At 42.7% G+C, this 22,834-nt stretch overlaps 13 protein-coding genes across 13 annotated transcripts; 8 read left to right on the top strand and 5 right to left on the bottom strand.

The window, feature by feature from the left end:
• Nucleotides 1-42: 42 nt before the first annotated feature.
• PUMCH_004267 (uncharacterized protein) lies at nucleotides 43-1,125 on the bottom strand (the record flags this gene model as incomplete). Its single annotated transcript, XM_063023208.1, has 1 exon — nucleotides 43-1,125. One exon carries the CDS (start codon nucleotides 1,123-1,125, stop codon nucleotides 43-45), a length of 1,083 nt encoding a protein of 360 aa, XP_062879278.1.
• Nucleotides 1,126-2,085: 960 nt separating this feature from the next.
• Nucleotides 2,086-2,970, top strand: PUMCH_004266 (uncharacterized protein; the record flags this gene model as incomplete). Its single annotated transcript, XM_063023207.1, has 1 exon — nucleotides 2,086-2,970. One exon carries the CDS (start codon nucleotides 2,086-2,088, stop codon nucleotides 2,968-2,970), a length of 885 nt encoding a protein of 294 aa, XP_062879277.1.
• Nucleotides 2,971-3,042: 72 nt separating this feature from the next.
• On the bottom strand, nucleotides 3,043-4,488 carry PUMCH_004265 (uncharacterized protein; the record flags this gene model as incomplete). The annotated part of the gene is made up of 1 exon (XM_063023206.1): nucleotides 3,043-4,488. One exon carries the CDS (start codon nucleotides 4,486-4,488, stop codon nucleotides 3,043-3,045), a length of 1,446 nt encoding a protein of 481 aa, XP_062879276.1.
• A 600-nt stretch (nucleotides 4,489-5,088) lies between these two features.
• Nucleotides 5,089-5,892, top strand: PUMCH_004264 (uncharacterized protein; the record flags this gene model as incomplete). The annotated part of the gene is made up of 1 exon (XM_063023205.1): nucleotides 5,089-5,892. The coding sequence occupies one exon, from the start codon at nucleotides 5,089-5,091 to the stop codon at nucleotides 5,890-5,892; it is 804 nt and encodes a 267-aa protein (XP_062879275.1).
• A 40-nt stretch (nucleotides 5,893-5,932) lies between these two features.
• Nucleotides 5,933-6,910, bottom strand: PUMCH_004263 (uncharacterized protein; the record flags this gene model as incomplete). Its single annotated transcript, XM_063023204.1, has 1 exon — nucleotides 5,933-6,910. The coding sequence occupies one exon, from the start codon at nucleotides 6,908-6,910 to the stop codon at nucleotides 5,933-5,935; it is 978 nt and encodes a 325-aa protein (XP_062879274.1).
• Nucleotides 6,911-7,055: 145 nt separating this feature from the next.
• On the top strand, nucleotides 7,056-8,045 carry PUMCH_004262 (uncharacterized protein; the record flags this gene model as incomplete). The annotated part of the gene is made up of 1 exon (XM_063023203.1): nucleotides 7,056-8,045. The coding sequence occupies one exon, from the start codon at nucleotides 7,056-7,058 to the stop codon at nucleotides 8,043-8,045; it is 990 nt and encodes a 329-aa protein (XP_062879273.1).
• A 608-nt stretch (nucleotides 8,046-8,653) lies between these two features.
• Nucleotides 8,654-9,679, top strand: PUMCH_004261 (uncharacterized protein; the record flags this gene model as incomplete). Its single annotated transcript, XM_063023202.1, has 1 exon — nucleotides 8,654-9,679. One exon carries the CDS (start codon nucleotides 8,654-8,656, stop codon nucleotides 9,677-9,679), a length of 1,026 nt encoding a protein of 341 aa, XP_062879272.1.
• Nucleotides 9,680-10,298: 619 nt separating this feature from the next.
• PUMCH_004260 (uncharacterized protein) lies at nucleotides 10,299-11,954 on the top strand (the record flags this gene model as incomplete). The annotated part of the gene is made up of 1 exon (XM_063023201.1): nucleotides 10,299-11,954. The coding sequence occupies one exon, from the start codon at nucleotides 10,299-10,301 to the stop codon at nucleotides 11,952-11,954; it is 1,656 nt and encodes a 551-aa protein (XP_062879271.1).
• Nucleotides 11,955-12,389: 435 nt separating this feature from the next.
• PUMCH_004259 (uncharacterized protein) lies at nucleotides 12,390-13,070 on the top strand (the record flags this gene model as incomplete). Its single annotated transcript, XM_063023200.1, has 1 exon — nucleotides 12,390-13,070. The coding sequence occupies one exon, from the start codon at nucleotides 12,390-12,392 to the stop codon at nucleotides 13,068-13,070; it is 681 nt and encodes a 226-aa protein (XP_062879270.1).
• Nucleotides 13,071-13,177: 107 nt separating this feature from the next.
• On the bottom strand, nucleotides 13,178-13,945 carry PUMCH_004258 (uncharacterized protein; the record flags this gene model as incomplete). Its single annotated transcript, XM_063023199.1, has 1 exon — nucleotides 13,178-13,945. One exon carries the CDS (start codon nucleotides 13,943-13,945, stop codon nucleotides 13,178-13,180), a length of 768 nt encoding a protein of 255 aa, XP_062879269.1.
• A 1,128-nt stretch (nucleotides 13,946-15,073) lies between these two features.
• Nucleotides 15,074-16,522, bottom strand: PUMCH_004257 (uncharacterized protein; the record flags this gene model as incomplete). The annotated part of the gene is made up of 1 exon (XM_063023198.1): nucleotides 15,074-16,522. One exon carries the CDS (start codon nucleotides 16,520-16,522, stop codon nucleotides 15,074-15,076), a length of 1,449 nt encoding a protein of 482 aa, XP_062879268.1.
• Nucleotides 16,523-17,413: 891 nt separating this feature from the next.
• On the top strand, nucleotides 17,414-17,827 carry PUMCH_004256 (uncharacterized protein; the record flags this gene model as incomplete). Its single annotated transcript, XM_063023197.1, has 1 exon — nucleotides 17,414-17,827. One exon carries the CDS (start codon nucleotides 17,414-17,416, stop codon nucleotides 17,825-17,827), a length of 414 nt encoding a protein of 137 aa, XP_062879267.1.
• Nucleotides 17,828-20,180: 2,353 nt separating this feature from the next.
• PUMCH_004255 (uncharacterized protein) lies at nucleotides 20,181-21,563 on the top strand (the record flags this gene model as incomplete). The annotated part of the gene is made up of 1 exon (XM_063023196.1): nucleotides 20,181-21,563. The coding sequence occupies one exon, from the start codon at nucleotides 20,181-20,183 to the stop codon at nucleotides 21,561-21,563; it is 1,383 nt and encodes a 460-aa protein (XP_062879266.1).
• Nucleotides 21,564-22,834: the final 1,271 nt, after the last annotated feature.

Here is a 22,834-nt window from a genome sequence, read left to right as displayed (position 1 = left end):
CAATATACGCCATCAATGCAACTTCTCATGAGAACTGAGAACCTACAATTCAAAATCCTCGGAGGTTTTTTTGTCGTGGACGACGCCGTCTTTCTGCTCTAAATCACCAAGCCATTCAAACAAGACAGCCAAATCGCGAGAAGCCAAATCCTCCCTCTCGCAGGCCTTAAGATACCATTTACGAGAAATTTCGCCCAAAAACAACATACGGTCGGCTCCGCGAGCGCAGTCTGTAGCCAAAACCAAATCTTTCTTAGTCAACTTGGTAATGAAGCCACCTTTGTAGCCATCGTCAGCTGGCAAGTTGTTCTCCTTCGAGTATACGCCAGGAATCGGACAGTTGTCGACAGAAGCCCAAGCCTTACCCGTGGAAACAGCCACCAACTTAGCATATTGCTGGAGGTTCAAGTTGAAAGCCTTGGCTAATTGGAATGAGTCTGCCACTGCCAAGTTGGTCACGGCCAATAAATAGTTGTTAGATAATTTTGCTGCAAGTCCGGAGCCGTGGTTTTCACCACATGGGAAGATGTTTTTGCCCATCATGTTGAGAAGTGTCGTCAACTCCGGCGAAACGTCTTCGTGTGTTTTGCGCGAGAGCATGAAGGACAATGAAGCCTTACGGGCGCCTGCCACACCTCCCGAGACAGGAGTGTCAATGAAATCAAACGAAGGAAGACTTTTTTTCACAAATTCGTGGACCTCAATAGAGGTGGGGATGTCTATGGTAGATGAGTCCAAGAACGTGGTTTTCGCAGATGAAGGGTTTGCCTTGTACGCCAGAACAAGCTCCTCAACTACGCCCTTCACATGCTTTCCTTCAGGCACCATAGTCACGATAAAATCCAACTGAGAATCGACCTTCGACACAAAATCAGAGACGCTGGAAAGCGCGACCAATTGGCTTTTCGACGAGGGGTTCTCGGACGTCACAGACTCCACGAACAGCTTGGTCGACTGTGGAACCACATCGTACACATAGAGTTTATCCAGTGGCTTCAACGAATTGTATATGTGCTTTGCCATATGCTGGCCCATCAAACCCAAGCCAATAAAGCCGTAGTCGGCGCAACGGCTGGAAGTCGATTTGAAGCCTCGGATTGAGAGTCGAGACACGCGAGAAATCATGATTTACAAAAAAGAAAGTGGTAGTTTTGCACTAGCAGATGTCCAACTTGGAAGAAAAATATCCAGATATTGGTTCGATGTTGCTCAATTAATGGGTGCAAATGTGAAATATTTATACGTAGCATGCGCTTGCAGACAACGGTTATCCACGGAATATATAGCGGAGTAGACTGCGCGGAACGATTAAAATGTGGGGGAAGACAGGTGACAGGGCCTGGTCACTGGGCCAAAGAACGGGGCAAAAAAAGAAAAGAAGAGGAAAAACTTGCCAAATATCTGGAACTTTTAACAAAACTCATCTACGACTAACAAAACTGATGCGATATCACTTGAGCAACGGTACTATGGGTGTGATAGAGAACGTTGTGCAGAGCCGCATGTGGAATCGGGGATGAAAAATGGACTTTCGCGCCAAGCTGGTCGAATGTGGAAGTTGACGATGTGGTGAAAAATTGATAAAACACGAGTTATTGTTGTTGTTTTTTGTTATCGTTTTTGGTTTCTGGCTTAAAGTTCTATTTATTTAGGTTTTTTTTCTCTGTAGATTGAGTTGAATCCCAAAATTAGTGACGTTAGACTCGCTTCTTGGTAGTTTTCATGGTTTCATGGCTCAAGCAAGTGTCTAGCTCTGGCTCAAACAAAAACTATGTTGTATTGATTTTCGTGGAAATTTAACGCCTTTTTGGTGCAAAGAAAATTGTGTATGCTTCAAGTCGAGCATTCATGTGTGTATTTCTCTATCTCACCTCTCCAGGAACTGGCTCGCCTATCCCTGCCTATATCGGAGCCACTGTCCGCTTTGGCCCTCTGCAGATGGTGTAAGTGGTATCAGATGTGGAAAATCGGTATTGTCTGCAGGAACACTTCCATTAGTATAAAAGGAAATCTTCATTTTAAAGCTATACACTGCATCAATTGCAGAATTGAAAATACATTTCTCATCTTCCAGTACCATTATCGATGACACAACTTGCATCTAGCAGTCAGAAGCCGGAGAAGACGTCCTACGGGACTCGTAAGCCTGGACCGGCCTATTTTCCCCAGAAAGGATCCAAAATCTATGCCGATAAAGACTTGTACGATAAAATCGCCAATGCTCCGAAGACGAAAGTCAGCACTCATCTCTGTGCGCCTAGAAGCGGTCTTGCCGTAAAAGTTCCCGCTAAATCTATTGTACGGTTAACCACACCGGAAGGTCCCCAAGTATGTGACTTGAACATATGGAACCAGCATAATCATCGGGAGAGATTTTGGGCGGCTCGAACACGTCAATTGCATTCTGCGCATGTGTCGAAATATGACCGCTTGTGGTCGATATTGCCGTTTTTGAGGCCCTTGGTCACTATCACTGGTGATACATTAGGGGGTCGTCATACTGAGTGGGGCGGAAGAATCCATGATACTTTGGGCACACGCTGTGATCCATATGTCGACAAGCTTATTTCTGGAGAGGACAACGATTTCCATTGTCATTCGAATCTTGTTCGTGCTGTGTTGCCTCTTGGTTTGACCGAATTCGACGTTCATGATGTGTTGAATGTCTTTCAAGTCACCGGTTTGAACGAGTATGACCAGTATTTCATGGAGGCATCGCCGGCCACAAAGGAAGATTATTTTGAAATGTTCGCTGAGCAGGATTTGATCGTTGCCATCAGCGCTTGTCCCGGCGGCGATTTATCAAACTGGGATTGGGGCGAGAAGGAAGGCGAGGTGTCGAAAATGGAGGACAATTGTAGACCATTGGGTATTGAAATCTATCAACTTGATGATGAGTCCGTTCTCGAAGACTGGGCTGCTCCTGAGTATGCTCCTTACAAGGGAAGACACGGTCTCAAAGATCCTTGAATAGATACATGCTACCCGTAAATAACTTATACACTACATTCATTTGAGGTTTTGGTATGACGTATTCTATTATTAAGATGTTCCATCTATAGCTTCTCCTATCCATTCACTCAACTCATCATCGAGAACGTAGCCAGCAACATTTGAACCAGTATATAATACTGTACGGCCTTTCTCAACTGCTTCCTTGAGAAATTGAAACGACTCTACAGCTTTGCTTGGTCCCTCAACTTCTACCTTTGTAATAGCGGCCTTGGCACCGACCTCGATCTCAACCTTCACCTCTCTACTTGGGTGGACGAAATGATGCAGAAATTTCGGTGTGGAACCAAACCGCCATTCCCATTGCATTAATTCGTCCTTAGTTTTGTGTATATCATCTGGAAGCTTAACGTCCTCGTCAATTTCGAAAACAAGGCTTGATTTGGGAGTGAACGCTGATACAAAGTCACTCAAGCCCAACAATTCCGTCTGGTTCAAATCTTCTTCGGACTCAACAGCAGCATCGTCTTGATCTTTCAGAATGCCGTACAGATCTTGAAACATAGCAGTTACTGCATCGATGAAGTTGGTCAGCTCTAACTCTAGATTCGTCACCAGAGATTTAACAGAGGAAATAGCGGCTAATGAGTGTACCGAGCCTAACTTGGACTCGTCTCTATGTAAAAGCTCACGAAGAACGTCTAGCTTCAGATTTAACAACATAGTTCCATGGTGGTATGACTTTCCGCGAGAGATCTTATACGCTGATCCGGATACCTTCTTGTTATCGCTTTTGGTCACTATATCACCTCTATCATTAACCATCACGTGCTTTGAAGGTTTCGCCAAAGAATTGACTGCATTTTTCACAAGGTTTGCAAAGGTAAATCTGTCGAAATTATCTCTTGTTGTCATAAATGAATAGTTCACATTTCCATTATCATGAACCACAGTTCCACCACCGGATCTACGTCTTACAAGCGGCAAGCGGAGATTGGTAAGTAATGGTAGGTTGACTTCCTTCCATGGATTCTGATTTTTGCCGATGACGACACATGGAGAGTTTACGTAGAATAGTAATCTATTCCAGTTCTGACTTCCCTTAGCAGGGATACCCATCGCATGGTATATGTAATCCTCTAGCGCAAGATTGAGATAAGGATTCAGTAGCCTCGAAATGAACACTACCGGTTCTTTGGCCTCGCAATGTTCCTGAAATGTTTTGGGTAGAAGTCTTTGTTGGTCAGAAGATGCATTATGTTCGGGTAATTCCTCAGAATTTTGGGGAATATGTGTTTTCTGTTTTTTTGGTATCATTTGCTCCTCGGCACCGTATTTTTTTCTGAGTGCTAGCACATCAGGTGCTTCCTTGTATTCCTGGAAGTCTTGCAAGTTGAAAAGATCGTCATCTAAAGGAGTCAAATCATCTTGAAATGGAACATTGTGAGTAGATCGAGATGTGCTCAACAATGAAAAACCTCCTCCAAAATATTGGCCTCGTAGGAGTTGGCCTGCCCTGAGTGAAAGCTGGATCATTGTAGTTGCAATGTTGGGGTATTCGAAAGAGGTGTTGGACACATGTCGCAAGACGTGAACTGGATTCAGGTTAATTGAAGAAAAGTTTTTCTGTCGATGTAACGACAGGCTTCGGAATTTTTCATATGATTTATCATATTGTAGCTAGAATGATTGACATGGGTGCTGTAGCCCAACGCTTCGGACAATGAGAAATCTTATTTCAGGACTAAGCATATATTTCTCAAACAGATTTTCGGATTTCTGTTTGTGCAATTAATGTTGGTTTCTTCAAATGAATCGATTCTAGACAAGTACAGAACAAACCAAGGAACTAAAGAATTGCCAAAGAGTTCCAAAAAACATAGGGACATGGATCTAAATTAAAATTTGAGGAATGATACGCTTTTCTTCTGCAAAATGCCGCCGATTCTCAGGGTTGATGCTCAATCAGGTGTGGAGATGATCATCTCGAAATTATATAGTACTACAGACTTCAGAAGTCTCCCTACCATTGCTGAGGCTACATACCCTAGTTTTAAACACAAAGGATTCCTGTTGGAATTATCTTACACAAATAAAAAATCAATATAAGCGGCCTCAGCCATAGACACAGCGACGATGCACACCGATTATCCAGTTGAAAAACACCTTCTATCGAGATCGTACACCTCCGAAGCCCAAATCTTACAGATTCTAGAAACACGCTATGCTGGTAGTGAGGCAGCTGCCCAGCCATTCTTGGCTTTAGTTCCAACAAGCTCCGAATCGGCGCCAATAAAAGAGAAGACTGAAACGACCTTGAATCGAAACGAAGCCAGAAAGCCCGCGGGAGCTAGGAAATTGAACGTCAGAAGAGACATGCGTGTTTACATCAAAAGGACATTGTCCAACCAAAGAGCTGCCGTTTCCAAACTACGTCAGTGTCAGAAAAAGGGCGAGCAGATCTCAATTGAGAATCTTCTCAGCAGCTTCAAGATTCCCAAATACGATGAGTACATTCAACTTAATGAGCTATGGAAAAAGTATATGAGCGAGCTTCTATTTCTGGAGCAGAAAAACCCAGATCTTACGCTTTTGTTGCCCCGTCTATCATCTGCAGACTACAATGGGTGTCTCCTCACAGTTTTAGAATCTAGAGATATGAATATCATCGGGATTACTGGAATTGTTTTGTTTGATGCCCAGCATCTGTTCATCGTGGTGACGCCTCAGAAAAAGCATAGCGATAGGAACATTTCGGCAGCAGAACAACTCGGCGGCTTGCGGTTTTTAAGGAAAAAAGGTACGCTTTTTGGCTTTTCTCTTGCGGTAGATGAGAATGAATACATTGATTTTACAATCATGGGCTCCAGGTTCGAGCTCAGAGCTGTGGATAGAACAGCAAAGAAATTCAAGAGTCATAAGGTGGAAGATATTTATTAGGGGATCTATAGGTATTTTTACATTCAATACATGTAACATACTAGTCTCTGACCCATGCGTCCATGTACACCACATCCAGGGGTGGAACATCCTCGTTGATGACAGAAGAATAGTCGAAAATGCTGAATTGCCTTTCGGCTTCTATTTTTGCGGTGAGAATCTTCTGGTTTTCATCGAGAAGGTTCTCATTTTTGTACTGGCGGCCAAATCCAGAGTCCAACACTCCCTGCCATGTAGCTTTGTAGGTGTCCACAGCGCCCTTTACCTCTTCAATCTTGTCATCGTAGATAAGAGCCATGCACACAGATCTAATATCGTTCTCAGAGAGTTCCACGAGTGAGATCTTGCGCTCGCTAATGAAGTCGGTGATCAGCGACAAGGTCGCGTAGCCGTTGTGATTGGCCGGGTGAACACATTGCAACGGGTTCTTGTTTGACTGAGCATCAGAAAATGCGGCGGGATATGTTTTCTGACTTATGTATCGCCAGACCACAGTCATTATGTTCTCAATGAACTCTGTATCGAGCTCACTATCCGTATACCAGGGACCTCCGGTGACTTCCTCCGACGGCAGGTAGTTGTACAACATATAGATTTTTCTCGTTGGATACTTGACCAGTCGAATCAGCTTGATGAAACGCTGGTTCTCCAAAGACTTGAGGCATCGGTTCATAGAAATATCATGTAGATTGACCTTACTCTTGAGGATTCTAAGCCAAATACCCTCACGTCCTGAAGCAGAAATATGCTGGTAAATCATTTCCTCCTCCTTGGACATGGTCTGGAGCTTTTCGGATTCTCTCACAGAAACAATCTGAAAACGCACCTCCTCTCCTACCATACTCAAGTTCATCAATTTTCTATTAAGAAGGTCTTGAGTCAATTTCATCATATCGCTCAAAGTCGAGCCTTCGACCAAGGCAAGAAGTTCATCTTGGTTGAACAACTTAGATTCTGGGGCCTCCGACATCCGCTCATAGAGCTTGTCTGCCTGTTCCAGAATAGCAGCAGCATCCATATTTTATGTTGAGATTGTAAACTTCAGAGGTTCTTTATTTGCAATTGACTCGTAGCTGAGATCGTATGTTTTAGGTTGTGAGAACAATAACGAATGAACTCCACAGAGAGATAGACGGGGAAAGGAATAAAGAAATAGGCCACGAATGAATGAGAAAACTATCTCGTGTGATTTTTCTTCCAATCTATTGACCCGCTGTTTATGGACACTGTTGAAGTTGTTCCGGTTGTTTTCTGACTGTGTATGTGCAGATGTGATGAGTGCGATGGCATCTCCATGTCAACTGTACGTCATGTCCACCCCATTGTTTAAGCGAAAAAATGTTCGTGGAACACGCAGAAAAAGACCTGATTTGGATTCCAATGACTTGGAAGGTCTGACTCTGTTCGGTGTGTTGAACAAACCGGAACAATTATCTCAAAATGCGCTGAAATGGGCACGATATGCTTCACTACAAAAGATTGATGGGGATGTACCTCAGCAGGTTGATACAGGCGGTTTGCCAAATACTATGGATTCTAAGTTGGATGATCTAAAAACACAATTGGCGGAGGAGTTCGGGGAGGAACCACCGCAGGTCTCTATGGTTTTGGAAGGAGAGCTGGTTCTTGAACATCCACCCACAAACAATTTGGCCTACACAACACTCACTGTTGAAAATTTAGAAGACGCAGTCAAATCAAGCAGTTTAGCCAATAAGAGCACCAACACATTCGTATTGAAGGAACTGCACTTCAGAGACTCGCCATTGCAGCCAATTAACTTGGAAAGTGAGTATGCAGATGCCTATGGCAATGTTTCTGACGAGGATAGAAGGGACGATAAAAAACCAGATGAAGAAGATGACTACGATGACAATATAGTGGATTTGAATGATGGAGCGGTCCTTCCCTCGAGACACAGCGAGTTCTATGATCTGGAGGTTTCCTTTGATGATGAGCAGCTGGACGATGATCATATGCGTCTTCCTGAATTGGAAGCTGTCAAGTTGGATCTCAAAACTCAGATTGAGCGACTTGAATATAGCATCAAGCTTCGCTCAGAGAAACTCGAGAACATAAATAAGTCGCTTACAGATGCTCAAGCTAGACGGGAGGTTATTTTGCAAAGACTTTTGAATTTGAGTATTTCTTGAGGATTTGTTGCATCTAATCATTGGCATAAAATCTACTGCTGCGATATTAGTGGTGTATCTTTGTGTAGAGGTGAGCTGGTCTTCCCTCTTCTAATAGCATGTTGAATCAAGTAAATTGTAAATTCGAACAACGACTAAGGATTTTTCAAAGCATCATTTTTCAGACTATTGGAATGCCAAAAACGGTGATGTCCCTGCATCGAATCACTTCATAGTGGAGAATCCGCAAGGCATAACCATTCGTCAAGTCAAGACAGAACTCTCAAATAATTTCTTTCGTGTCATTTCGTTAATGTTTGTATTCGATAAATTATCTTTTGTCTCTTAGGACTTGTCCATATGGACTTTGAAATCCAGCTCCCGGAGACCCATTCCCGCACAAACGGCACTAAAAAAAAATCTGAAAAATTGCCGTTTTCTTTTTGCTCTCCGCACCCTATGCCCTTGAAAAATAATGAAGTCATGGCTTTTTAAACCAATCACAAAGAGGGCGTTCCCCTACCGTAGATCTCGCACCGCGCTTAGCATCCAAATTTCCTAATGAGTCACTTATCACTACAAACTATATAAGATTGAAAACCCGGGCCGTAGAAAACGCTTAGAAGACCATGTTCAAAAGACTTTTCAGTACTGCCATGATTGCCAAAACACCCGTTTCAACCGGACCTCGCCATTTGGTCAACATCACTAGTCTCTCTCAGGATGAGTTCCTGTCGTTGGTGTCCAAAGCTGAACAGTTTAAAAGAATAGCTAAGAGTGGAGACACTGCCACAATTCAGGCCAATCACAATAAGTTGTTGGGCAAGTTAGTTGCACTTTTGTTCTCCAAACGGTCGACCAGGACCAGAATTTCCACTGAAGGCGCGGCGGCTCATTTTGGCGCGCAGCCGATGTTCTTGGGTAAAGACGATATTCAGTTAGGAACCAATGAGTGCATCGAAGACACCACTCGGGTCATCTCATCTATGACATCTTGCATTTTTGCACGTGTCAACAGTCACAACGATATCCAAGAATTATGCAAATATTCTTCCGTGCCCATCATCAATGCCTTGTGCGACAAGTATCATCCGTTGCAGGCCATCACTGATATTTTGAGCATCAAGGAAGCCTTCGGAAAAACCGAGGGTTTGAAGTTGGCCTGGATCGGCGACGCTAATAACGTTTTTAATGACTTGTGTATTGCATCTCTCAAATCCGGAATCTCGGTGTCTGTGCTGGTTCCAGAAGGCATCTCCATCGACGAGTCTGTGGTTGCTGACGCACAAACTCTTGTCGGTGCCAGCAATGGTCTTCTCAAATTTGAGGTCTACAATAAACCTACAGATGCATTGAAAAATGCCAATGTTGTCGTAACTGACACCTGGATCTCTATGGGGGAAGAGGGGCAAGCGGCTGCAAAATTGAAGCAATTTGCAGGATACCAAATAGACCAGAAAATGGTCAAGGAAGGCGGAGTCAATTCAGATTGGCGCTTCATGCATTGTCTCCCCAGACATCAGGAAGAGGTGGCAGACGATGTTTTCTACGGGTCCCAGTCGATTGTATTTGAGGAGGCTGAAAATCGGTTGTACGCAGCAATGGCGGTCATTGATGCATTTGTGGTCAACAAGGGAAACCTCTTACAGAAGTGAGAGAAAAAAAAAAAAAAAACATGCGATCACGGCTATTTGCAGGCTTGGTTTATAATTAATGAAAACTCCGATATGTGAATATTCATGCTTTTCTTGACTATAGTGCCGGAAAAACCCTCGTTTGTCTGCAGTAGCACCTGTATTAATGGTACAAGATCGGGCATACGGGTCACTTACTGCATCATCGATAACGTCACTATACCTCTTGATTACTTTTGTTTGCTAGATCGGTAAATAATCCGAAGACGGTATGTGTTTACGGAGCTCAGCAAGTGCCGGCCCAATTTCATTTTCCTCTCGAAAAGTTTCGAAGATAAACGAAATTCGTGGTGCAATATTCTTTGTGCCAAGGAACTCTTCGTCCCCGGGCTCCGGACAGGCCGTGATTGACCAAGTAGCAATAAAAGACTTAGCATCACCTCTTGCCAATAAAAGTATCTTAAGACGTAGGAGCCCTTCCTGTCTGAGTTTCTTTTTGTGCAGTAGACGGAAAAACCCGTCGGCTGAGAGACTGTTCAGGTACCGCAGCCAGATGCTTGTCAATGGAACATATATAAAGCAAGCATCGCCCCCCGGTTGCATTTATACTACATTTATATATTTCTAGACTTAGTCAAACATGGTTAGAAATTCTGCTGAAGACAGTACCTCGGGTACTGCAACTGTCGATAACAATATGATGGACCCCAAACAAATCGAAGAGAATGCTCCAGCTATTCCCCAAAAGAAGGCCAGTGAGTATATCTTCATCAGTGCACTTTGTGTCTTGGTCGCCTTCGGTGGTTTTGTTTTCGGTTTCGATACCGGTACTATTTCTGGTTTCGTTAACATGAGCGATTTCCTTCAAAGGTTCGGTCAAACGAACGCTGAAGGTGTGCACTATTTATCAAAGACCAGAACCGGTTTGATCGTGTCCATTTTTAACATTGGATGTGCTGTCGGTGGTATTTTCCTTTCAAAGTGTGGTGATGTTTGGGGAAGAAGATCCGGTATTGTTATTGCTATGGCCATTTACGTCGTTGGTATCATCATTCAAATCGCTTCTCAAGACAAGTGGTATCAGTACTTCATTGGAAGACTTATCACTGGTTTGGGTGTCGGAACTGTCTCTGTCTTGTGTCCTTTGTTCATTGGTGAGTCTGCTCCTAAGCACTTGAGAGGTACCTTGGTCTACTGTTTCCAATTGATGATCACCTTGGGTATTTTCTTGGGTTACTGTACTACTTACGGTACCAAGAGCTACGACGACTCCAGACAATGGAGAATCCCTCTTGGTTTGTGTTTCGCTTGGGCCTTGCTTTTGATTGGAGGTATGTCTTTCATGCCTGAGTCTCCTCGTTATCTTGTCGAGAACAGCAAGTTTGATGAGGCAAAGAAGTCTATTGCAAAATCTAACAAGTTGTCTCCTGAAAGTGATGCCGTTTACACCGAGATGCAACTTATTCAAGCCGGTATCGACAGAGAGGCATTAGCTGGTTCTGCTAGCTGGATTGAGCTTATCAAGGGTAAGCCTAAGATCTTTGAGAGAGTTATTGTGGGTGTCGTTCTTCAATCTCTTCAACAATTGACCGGTAACAACTACTTTTTCTACTATGGTACTACCATTTTCAAGGCTGTCGGTCTTGAGGACTCTTTCCAAACCTCCATCATTTTGGGTGTCGTTAACTTCCTTTCTACCTTCGTTGGTATCTGGGCTATCGAAAGATTGGGTAGAAGACTTTGTTTGTTGACTGGTTCCGCCTGTATGAGTGTTTGTTTCTTGATCTATTCCATTTTGGGTTCCGTGAATTTGTACATTAACGGTTACTCCAATGACCCATCAAACACTCGTAAGCCAACTGGTAACGCCATGATCTTCATCACTTGTTTGTTTATTTTCTTCTTCGCTTCCTCTTGGGCTGGTGGTGTCTACTGTATCGTTTCTGAGACCTACCCATTGAGAATTAGATCGAAGGCTATGTCTGTTGCCACTGGTGCTAACTGGATGTGGGGTTTCTTGATTTCCTTCTTCACTCCATTCATTACTGGTGCTATTCACTTCTACTACGGTTTTGTCTTTACCGGATGTTTGATTTTCTCCTTCTTCTACGTCTACTTCTTTGTTAGAGAGACCAAGGGACTTACCTTGGAAGAGGTTGATGAGTTGTACGCAACTGACATTCCACCCTGGAAGACCAGTGGTTGGGTTCCTCCAACTAGTGAGGACATGGCTAACACAACTGGCTTTGCTGCCAACCTCAAGCCATCCCACAACCACAACGATGCATTAGTTTAAATCGGCCAAAAACGATTTGAATATTTATAGATTACATGATTTAAGATACGCTTTAAAATTTGAGATTTTGTAAATACTTCTAGTCACTATTTACCACGTACTGACAAGTTGAGTATTCAACAACCGAACATATCATCAAAATATTTAATTACAGCTGGCAATGCAGTCTGAGGGTCAAAGACAATGTTCCGGCAAAATCAGAAAAAAATTCATGTGTAGCCTCTGACAAGGTACATCCCCCACAAATATGATGTTCACCCAGATTCTTGATGTATAGTGGATGCAGAGCTCAACCACTATTCAACTTAGGCCCAATTTTTCCAAGCACACAAGCTATTTATTTAATCTGAAGTCCAGAATCAACCAGATCTCTTTAGGATACTACAATCTGCTTTGTTTTTTCTCCATCTCTTTCGCATCTGATCTGCTTTCGAAATGGTAGACATCCAAACCAAGCCGCCCCATTCTACGTTATATGTCAGCAACATAAATGAAGCAATATCCAAAACAAAGTTAAGCTATGTTCTTAATCGTATATTTGGTCGCTATGGAGAAGTGGTAGATGTACGGGTCAGGAGAAGCCTAAAAATGAAGGGACAAGCCTTCGTTACATACAAGGACGCGAGGTCGTGTGAAAAGGCACTTTCCAAACTACAAGGCAGACCTGTTTTCAAGAAACCAATCCATATTGTTTACGCCCACTTTGCGTCCGACAAATGCTTGGAGTTGAATCAAGAACTCGAAGAATTGAACAAACGAAAAGAGCAGAGAAACAAAAAACAAGAGGAGGAGACAAAGATTGCCTCAGAGATGCTGCATCAAAAACAACTGTCTTCAAAAACTCCCGAAGTCACAGAATCACAGCTCAAACTGTGGAAACTGCTACCTCCTCACAAAGTGCTTCTTTTACAGAACCTCACTTCGGAGTCTCTAGAAAGCTCATTTATTGAGGAAGCTTTCGATGGTTTTGCAGGCTTTGAAAAAGTCAGACTCATCAAATTCAGAAAATTGGCTTTTATTGATTTTGACCTGGAGAGTCAGGCTACCCAGTGCCTAAAAGACATCGATGCTAGCAAGTTTGGTGCTGAGGCCTTGCTTACATACGCAAAAAAGTGAGAACATGAATATACAAAACAGGATCTACAAAAAATGATTTCAAGGTGTAAATTCAAATATTCATCCAAATATCTAGGAGAAAACAGTAGAAAAATTAAATAGCACTTCTAGTAAGCAATGTTGTTTTGAGCCAAAAGACGCTTCAATCTAGAGACTTCGTCCATGAGTTCGTTCTTGTCTTGAACCAATTCATCAACCTTAGTCTCCAATTGGGACATTCTTTCCATCTTTCTGGCACGAGAACGACGAGCAGCCTCTGTGTTTCTGGCACGCTTCATGGCAACTGGGTCACCATTGTCGATAGCAACAGGCTTCAAAGGCTGACTTCTTTGTTTCTTTGCAAGAGTCACACAACCCATATGGTCAACACGTCTCTTCTTCAAAGCAGAGTCATCTGCCATGTGAGGAGTGCTAAGCATTGGAGTCATTGGAGTCTCAAGTTGCTTTGCTTCGGCCTTGTTGAGGGCAGGAGCAAAGTCCAAAGATTCCTTAAAATCGTCTCCAAACAAGTCATCCAACACATCATCTTTTTCGGTGTAAGAAGGGTTAGCCTCAGCAGAGGTGTCATCCTTGAACAAGGATACCCAGTCCTCCTTTGAGTTAACCTTCGTACCGTCCAAGATGAAGTCCAATTCTTCAAACATTGGGGTGTCGGTGAAGAGTTGGTCCTTGTCTTCAAGGTTGGTTGAGAAGACAGATTCCAACACTTCGGAATGGATCTCTATGGGAGATTGGTCCAAGTTACCCTTGACGTCGTTGGAGACGGGCAAGGCACAGGACAATTGATCGATGGGTTCCTGTTTGAAAGCCATGATTGGGGATGTAGGATATTTGGAATCGAACATTGATTCGTTGTAAATAGCTGGAGCAGACATTTTGAGATCAAATAAATTCAAAAAAAAGTTCGTAGTGATATAATAGTTCAGGAATAATAGTCAAGTGATGAGATTATTCAAATCGTAAATCCGTTAGGAGGCATACCATGATGGTGTGGTAAAATTCTTTATAGTAGCATATTGGGAGTTTGTTTCTGAGAAAAGTTATCGGGATGATATAACTTTTGTTTATTGATTCTTTTCTTTTCTAGATTGGAAAAAAAGGACGCGTTTTGTAACCTTAGTAGTTTAAGCACACATTGTAGATGAAATATATGGGGAAGTTATGGGGAAAAAAATAAATACTAAGGGGTTTGGTTGGCTAAAAAACTTTCGCGCGAATTTCGAGATATATATACACCCAGGCCCGAAAATTTTTTCAAGTCCACAATGCAGGATTTGCGCACAATCGAGGACTCTGCACGCTGTATGTAGAACATACGCCCGCCGCAGTCAGTTCCAAATTAGTCCCCTCCTCAAGCTTCCAAATTAGGCAGGTGAGTCACAGAAGGATACACCAACAGCATCCAGACCAGATTCCAATAGGCGAGGGATATTTCATAGGCTTTGAACGGAGTGATTCTCACTGAACTTCTTGCAAAACAATCAATCAGTCTTCTCGCTTTTGGTGATGCAATTAACCGCATATACTTCCAAGCAGGTAACGGCGTGAGGTCAAAACTCCGGTAGCGGGCCTCAGTGCCCTATCTGCAGTAAACACAACTTTGGGGGACTGATTGGCGCAATTGGCCTGATAAGTCAGCCAATACCGGAGATTGTCTGCAGCTCCGACGGAATATGTGGAAGATCTGGTATGCTGATTTGTCAGAAACAAACCTGTAGCCAATATGTCTGCTTTCGAAATCGTGGATTAGGAAGGACACGGCACCTCAGGTTAATACTTCGTCAACATGATCTTGAAAGTAGTTCCAAATGCTTGTATCGGCAAATACAATATCGTTCACGAAAGGGATTAAAGAAATTGTAGGCGCATAATACCAAATCTCAAGAACTAATGTCAACCGTGGGGGCCCACTGTTATTAATCTTGTATACTGCGCAACGGCCCTCTCGAATTTTCTTGTCATCTCGTATTTACGTTATGGCGGGTTGTGGTAGGCTTATGTGCTCAGGGACGGAACCATTTTGGTACACCGGCCCGCTTTTCAGATCTATGCGCAAATTTGGTGGAGGGTGCTTCTGGTGCGTGGGCTAGTTCTTCGATGAGGTTCTTTCTGTGGGTTTCAATTGCTACTGAAGGCATTTCTTCGATATCCTTCGCTTCTAAACTCTCGTTGAGGTATGGACCAGATACCATTTTTGCAGCCGGCTCCCACACCAAGAGAAGTCTCTCCTGTTGAAATTGTGGATGGCTCAGTAGTGGCACATTATTCTGAGAAAACCCCATTTCAATTCTAGTAAACGGGGGAGAGCCACTTTTTAACACATAGCTATTGATAAACTCTGGGCGGACGTATGTGTCAAGTCTTTTGAATAGTTGACCAAGAGCAACGGATGAGTCCTCCAATAAAATATCAAGGAGTTTCTGGTCTGGGAACCGCACTCGAATTGTGTACCTTTTAGGAGCAACAGGTTCGGATTTTTTTTGAGGTTTTTGCCTAGCCTGGAGCATTCTTAGATACTTTTCAGCATGATTGGTGGTGACATTGTAGTCGTCATCCGGGTTTTCGTAGATTTCAACATGATGGCTAGGATTGTAGAGGGTATCTTCACTTTCTTTTGGGGGTTGCCACTCGTCAATTTCTTCGTTTGGGGCCCTTCCTTGCTTTTGGTGTTTCTCATAGACAGGAGGTCTATCTTCACTTGAGGTAGCATACAGGTGAGAAATAATCTGTTTGGTTAGTTTCTCCTTATTCTCGACTGCGTCATTCGTGAGATTCTTCTTTCTAGACACCTCGGGGGTCTCCGATGATTGAGTCTCCTCTTCCTTGGGTTTCTCTATCTGTTCTTGTTTGAGTTTTTTTGAATGCATCGCAGATTCTAATTTCTGGTATTCGGCTTCTCGTCTAACAATTTCCTGTTCTTTGTGTAGGTTTTGTTTTATTCTCGTAGCCTCCTTATCCTCTATGGTTAACCGAAGCGAAGCACTGGCAGCCGTTCCAATCAAAGATCCGACCGAGATACTTGCAAAATCAGAGGACTGGTTGCTTATTCCATTCTGCATGACCGACAAATCGACATTCGAATTAGCCCAATTCATCTTCTCGCCGCATTTGTCCAAAAACTGGTCCATCAAGGCAGCCACGGTAATTGATGGACTAACACGCATGATTTGAGAATTTTGCTTGCCGTAGAAAGATGAATTGATCCTAAGGTTGACAATTTGTGCCAGGTCCACCTTCACCATGTCCAATTTGGCGTTGTTCGAGAGATTAGCCAAACGGATGGAAAGCATTCCATCAAGCTTCTTTCCTTTAAAAGTCAAACAAGCATTGGTTGCTTTGTCTAGTTTGAATTTTTCGCTTGCTAGAGATACAAGGTTGTTGATGGTTGACGAAGCTGGACAGGTAACTTTCTTAGTCACATTATTGTATGATATGGAGAACGAATACGACATGATTGAGTGACAGCGCGGAATACTGTGGAGTCTATAAGAGCGGTATGGGACACTTGTTGAGTGTGAGCACTTGGAATTGGTCAATGGAGAAGTATAAGATTATTCACGCCTTCGATCTGATTCTGAGTTGTGGAGAAAATGCAGTGACGTAATAATATGAAAAATGTATAGAATTGTATATATGGGAAAAATTCTGAGTAGAGTATCAATTGGAATTTTGATTTTGACTCCGTGTTGTATGAAATAAAATTTAGTTCAATGTCCTAATACGACTGGCGTCTTTGTGTTCCGAATTTTGTACACGACTGAGTAACAATCACATAATTACGAAAGGTAAAAATAAAATACTATAAGACATAAATAATAAGAAAGAATGAGAAATTCCTTAAAAGATTTTTGTATTATTTACAATGAGTTGTTGATTTACATAAAAAGAATTCTACTGTTGGCTTACCGCTGAATACGAGTATTCGGAATCCTTTGCCTCGTTCAGCAGAACCGACCAGCAAATGAACAATAGTTAACGATACATCATGTTATGATTTATTTTATGAAACTGTCGCATTTTCACTTTTAGATGGTCTCCGCGGCGTTCCGAGGGTTATATTTAATACCTAGCACCATTCGGACTTTGCCGTGCGGCGCCACCCGAAAGCACAAGTAATGACCGCAAAATTTTTGTAGCGTCTGTCCCATATAAATAACACAGAATTCATAATTCAATCTCTCTTGGGAGAAGTGAATCTTCAATAATTGACTTAAAAAACCTAGCCTAATCATCATTTTAGAACATACCCCTTCACGTGATTTGCCCTTGTCATTCCCATCCCGCATAATCACGCACCCTTATCACTAACATCTACCTCATCTTTCCCACAAATCAGTCCCAATATGTGTGGTTGCTTATCTGACATCTGTCTCATCATTCTTCTGGTTCTTTTCCCACCTCTTCCAGTGTGGATTCGCCGCGGACTCTGCTCTGCTGACGGTTGGATTAACGTTTTGCTTTGTATCCTAGGATATTTCCCCGGACTTATCCACTCATGGTACATCATCGCAAAATACCCTCCATGTTCCGGAAATCATGGCTCCAAGGTGTATTATGTGTACCAAAATTCTGGTGACTTAGAGGCTCAACGTCACAGCCACCAAAATTCCAACAACGATCACCATCACCATCACCACCATACTCATAGCAACGTGACACATGAGCCAATGAATCACACTGGTCCAAACTACGGTTCAACCAATGGTGAACCTAGCGGCGCTCCTCCCTCTTACAGTGTGCTTCCTCAGGGCAAGTAATTGCTGATGGTGAGAGATAATGCAATAGTCTGAGACGTATGACTACGACCGGAGATAGTTTCTTAGATACTTAATTTTTAATTTTATGAAGTCCATTATTACCTATGTATACTTTTCTTGTCCTTTTTTGCCCGATAGTGCATACTTAGACTGAGTCTAATTCAAATTTGGTGCATCTAGAAATGTAAGTGCAGGAAGATTTTGCGTCCCTTAAAATTTGAAAGGCATCTAACCATAGATCACTCATTTTTAAACTATACTTTCTAGGTTAAACGCTTCCCCAGAACAAGCCACTTGGCATGTATCGCATAGCAACATTTCTCGAAATCTTTTCAATTTCGGGCAAGTAGAAGGTAGTTGGACACACAACAAAGAGTCCAACAAAGTAGAATTGGCAGTACAAATTAGTCAACAAACGTGTCGGTCATTTTTTTTCTTCGAAGAGCGCAAATACAGTGGTCTTGATGCAGCAAGTATCTGGAACACATTTGAAATTCTCAAGACAGCGCAATTCTAACGGAGAAAATGCGAGAATTGGACCATACTGGCATTTCATGTCTACAGGTGCTCAAAAGTGCTGCAAAATGGTACCTGAAATTTGATGGTACCTACGATTTGATGGTACCTAAGATTTGATGGTACCCGAGACTTGATACCGAAGCTTGAACACGTATCTTTACTCTTCTACAAGTGACGTCTTTAGGCTCCACAAGTGTCGGTTGAATCTGGACTCGAAAAAATACGAGAGACAGAATCTCGCAGATAGGTCGAATTCCAGCACCTTAAATTAGACTATTACCGAAAGAATTCAGATCAATGGAAGGCGTTCAAATCCATGCTCCGTCTTACGTCACCCTTTCTCGGTTTGAATAATGTATGATGACAGGTAGATGCACTGCCAACACCTGAATATTACTATTTTTGCTTCCGTTTTAGGCCATTACAAGAAACGGGGAAGCAAATGCAAGCGATGCGTGGTTATGATATTCCCCACCCAAAATGCATCGCTCGCTCTGCCTACTAGTAGTCCTGCTGACAGGGTGTTCCTTCTCTGAAAATTTAAGCTTCGTAAGTCGCATTGTTTGCAAGGCCAGGCCAATGCTGACTTGAGACACCAAAGAAATAGCTCTCAGGTTGTGAGATCAACGTTTGTTTTGACAATAGAATGTTTTTGAATTGAACTGTGGGATATCTAACTCGATCAATCGGTTTTAGCGGAGGGGGCGAGGAACGTTTTTTGCCAGAGGACGCTTTCTCTGATATCTTTACCGCCCTGCATTTGATGCCAGATTCAAATCTACTCGCATCCTTGGCGACCACACACACAAAGTACAGATTGCCATAAATCCGTTGACATGAACAACAAACGAAGTGGTTCGACAAGTTTAGAAGGGGTAAAACCCTTGCATGACGCGGTGATGTACAGCTACCATGAGCGTGAATTGTTGCCGGCTGCCATTGCAAAACTTACGAGAGGAGTGTCACTAGACGATCGAATTTGTCCTGAAAGGTCACGATCAAAATAATGAAGCCAGCAAACGGTCGCTCAGGCTCCTGCAGCGACCCACGTCTGATTCAAGCCAAGCTGAGAAAGTAGGTGGCTCTAAAATTAAGCATGTGCGCGAAAATAGACCATTTAGGGCAGCCGGGGTAAATAATCATGACTTGAAGTGCTGGCTTGCATCGAGACTTCTTCTCGTGAGAGCCTAGATTCTTCGCAACCATCCATTGTGTCAAATCTAGAGCTACCCCTTTTGGAGTAGCGTTTTCTGCTCCTGACTTGGCAAAATGATAACTACGATCTTGCCGCTATTCTGGGAAGGCTACTCAAAGTAGATCGACAATAAATACAAGGCGCGGCTTTTCCTGTGCGAATGCATAGCGCATAAATAAGCTGTGGATTTGAGCAGTGATATGCAGAACTTCTCGGTTCACCTGTCTGTCAACAACTTTATATAAACTGATCTAGTATTAAATTTCAAGCGAATTATGGGTGTATTTGAAACAAATAAAATTTCGAGGTGTTCTCGAAAAGGTAACTCAGAGGTCTCATATGTGTCGGTATCTTTCTAATGTCAAACTGAACTGAACAACATTATGGGAACCAATAAGCTTCATGCAGGTAAATACAAAGTTCGTATCTTCCTTCCCTGCGACGCTTTTTTGCATCAAGTGCCTGCAGCGGTTAATAACGTTGTGATACGTCGTCCGTTCTATGGCGTTGCATATCAAGAATCACCAGCATATATCCCGATGAAATTTGGCTTGAAGGGACTGTCGCGCACATTCTATAAACGGCTCCATCTGCTCAACTTCTCGCTCCACTCATTTTAATCTCTTATTCGGGACTGTAATGGTGTCAAACATCTCAGCTTCCTTCGATAATGGAGATGTGCACATCAAACAATACAAGTATCCGATCCGGTTGTCAGTCAAAGAAGCAAAGACGCATGATATTGTTATGATCGAGTACGCAGACGAGATCTACCAAGCCATGATGGAGGCTTCAGAAAGAGCTAGGCCTAACATTGACTTGTATCTAAGTCAACCACAAATTACACCAGATATACGCCTTAAATTGGTGGATTTTGCATTGAAACTTCTGATTCGATTAAAAATAATTCCCTTCGTGTTTTATCAGGGTATACAATTGTTTGATTTGTATTGTCTGCGTCGAATTGTCGTTCTCGCTCATGCTCAACTTGCCATCACCACCTGCCTATGGATCGCTGCCAAAACTGCAGGCGGAAATAATCATTTTGCAAATTTGAACTGTGAAGATGTCAGTTCAATTTTTAGTATAAGCGATTTAGGCCATGGTAGTGGCGCTCGATTTCATGGACCAACCGAACGTTTCAGACACCCAAGGCTTAATGAATTAGTGAAACTTTGCGGGTCAAAGTGCAACTATGATTCCCTGATGTTTGTTCAAATGGAATTACACATACTAACTGCTTTGGAATGGAATTTTAACATTCCTTGCATTAGTGACTTCATGATTCATTCCACGGAACTCCAGGTAACTATTGAATCCATCAAAACAGATGACAGCATCGTTGAGATGTTCCGCACAAAGCGTTTCATTGCGTACGCAGCTTGTTATCTGTTTGAACTAGTCAACTATACTCCTTCCCAGATTGCCACCGTTCTTTTAGATCTTGTCAATGATACGTTACAGATCAATGAGGGCCATCCTTTACATCAAAAACTCAGCATCTCAGAAGAAGGAAGTGTCGTCGATTACAACACCTACTACCACATCAGGCGCCATTTGGAGCGCTGCATTCGGAATGCTTCTGCTTATTTGCTCGAGATTTTCGACACTAGAGGTCCCCAACTCTTGCGCTCGAAGTTGTGCTCTAGTGAGAATGTGGTGGGCAATAATTCACCACTTTCCTTATCGAACTATTCTTCAGGCAGTATTGCGGACACCTCCATTGCAAACTACACATACATGGGATCAGATTCTATGGACCAGAGCCTGCAAAACGCCATGCCATCACCACACGACAACGTGCCCTTCACACACTCGCAGATGTACAATAAAACAAGAGAGCTTACCGTCCCAGAACAGAGTCATATGGTGTACAACAACTTGCATCCTGCGCTGTCGACCTTTATTTCAGGAAGTAAAGGCCAGTGTGATAGATACGCTGAACTCATGCTACAGACTCCACAGGAGGACGACTACATGGTCGAGAGAGATTTTCCATTGTATGGAAGACCTTCTAATTAGTGTCTCTACTTATGTACTTTAATACTCCTTTCTCTTAAATTCAACTAAATTTTCAATTCATGATGTGGGCGTAGACGTTAGGATGGCTGTCTGAACCAATTGTGCATGTCCTTCCTACACATTGGCAATACATATCCAGGACCAGCTGGTTGAGAGATCATAACCTGATGTGACAAGTTTTTGTGAATCGTGCATGATGTTTGTGTACAGGCACACAAGTTGTCCAAGGAAACTGCAGAAGCACATTGTCATAGCGTCGGCAATAGTGATTGCCTACATTGAAGCAATTCTATGCATGGAACTGTAAGTGTTTCAGCGAAAAAGATTTTTCTCGGCCTTTCTCAAACAGGGACTCGATGCCTCAGAAGCGAGGAAATGGAAGTTTCAGATGCCCATGAATTGGACTCTTTCGAGAACCAAACAGCCAGACTGATATCCTTGAAATTGATTACATGTCACAAACACTCAAAGAAATTAGTACCGCCGGTGACTAAGATTAAATCCAGTCCACATCGTCTATTTTAGAAGCCGAAACTCGGAAATACAAGAACGTAATTGCAGTTGTAAACCCGTTCTTAAGTCCGAACTGAAACTAGGAGCATACATGAACAGAGGATTTGCATTGCATAGCAGATAAACAGATGTGCATTGAATTCGCTTCGAAAACAGTTTCTCGTCGCGTCATGTAGGTACTTCATAAAAAGTTTTCGTGGTCGTCGTAAGTCTATGCATTGAAATGCAAGGTGGAATTTTGCACATCTTTCTCTAGCTGCCTGCTGCTAGGGCTCGAAGGGTAGTTTTTTGAATTCTACAACACGATGTAGTAAGGGTCCTTCAGCCTTTGCTACACGACAAGCATAGAAACAAGAAACAAGCACTACTGTCCTAAGTTCTAGAAATGTGGTTCTTTTGCTCTGAGTATTTTGTTTCCTGGAACTTGTTGGAGCTACCACATGGCTACTACAAATAATCGATTCCTGGACTATGGCGAGGGTCTTTCAAGAATATATATAATTGAGGCCATTTAAGAAGGAAAGCTACAGAAGGCGCTGAGAAGTCGTCCAGAATGATATTATATTTGTCGTTTTGTACATGCTTGCACATGCTTGTTTTTCCAATTACCCCTGACAGACTCTCTCGATAGATACAGTGAATTTTATTCGATTGTCGATCATTATACCATCAAACCCCGCTTCGATTGAATTGTTTGCTGTTGGTTGATCAAGACTTGCCGATTCCTATGCCCTCATTTTTTAAAGAAGAGCAAGAGG

This window comes from Australozyma saopauloensis, chromosome 5, assembly GCF_035610405.1.
Source record: "Australozyma saopauloensis chromosome 5, complete sequence".
NCBI lineage: Eukaryota > Fungi > Ascomycota > Pichiomycetes > Serinales > Metschnikowiaceae > Australozyma > Australozyma saopauloensis.
Note: the sequence above shows the minus strand (reverse complement) of the source record. Positions and strands in the feature narration are given on the sequence as shown.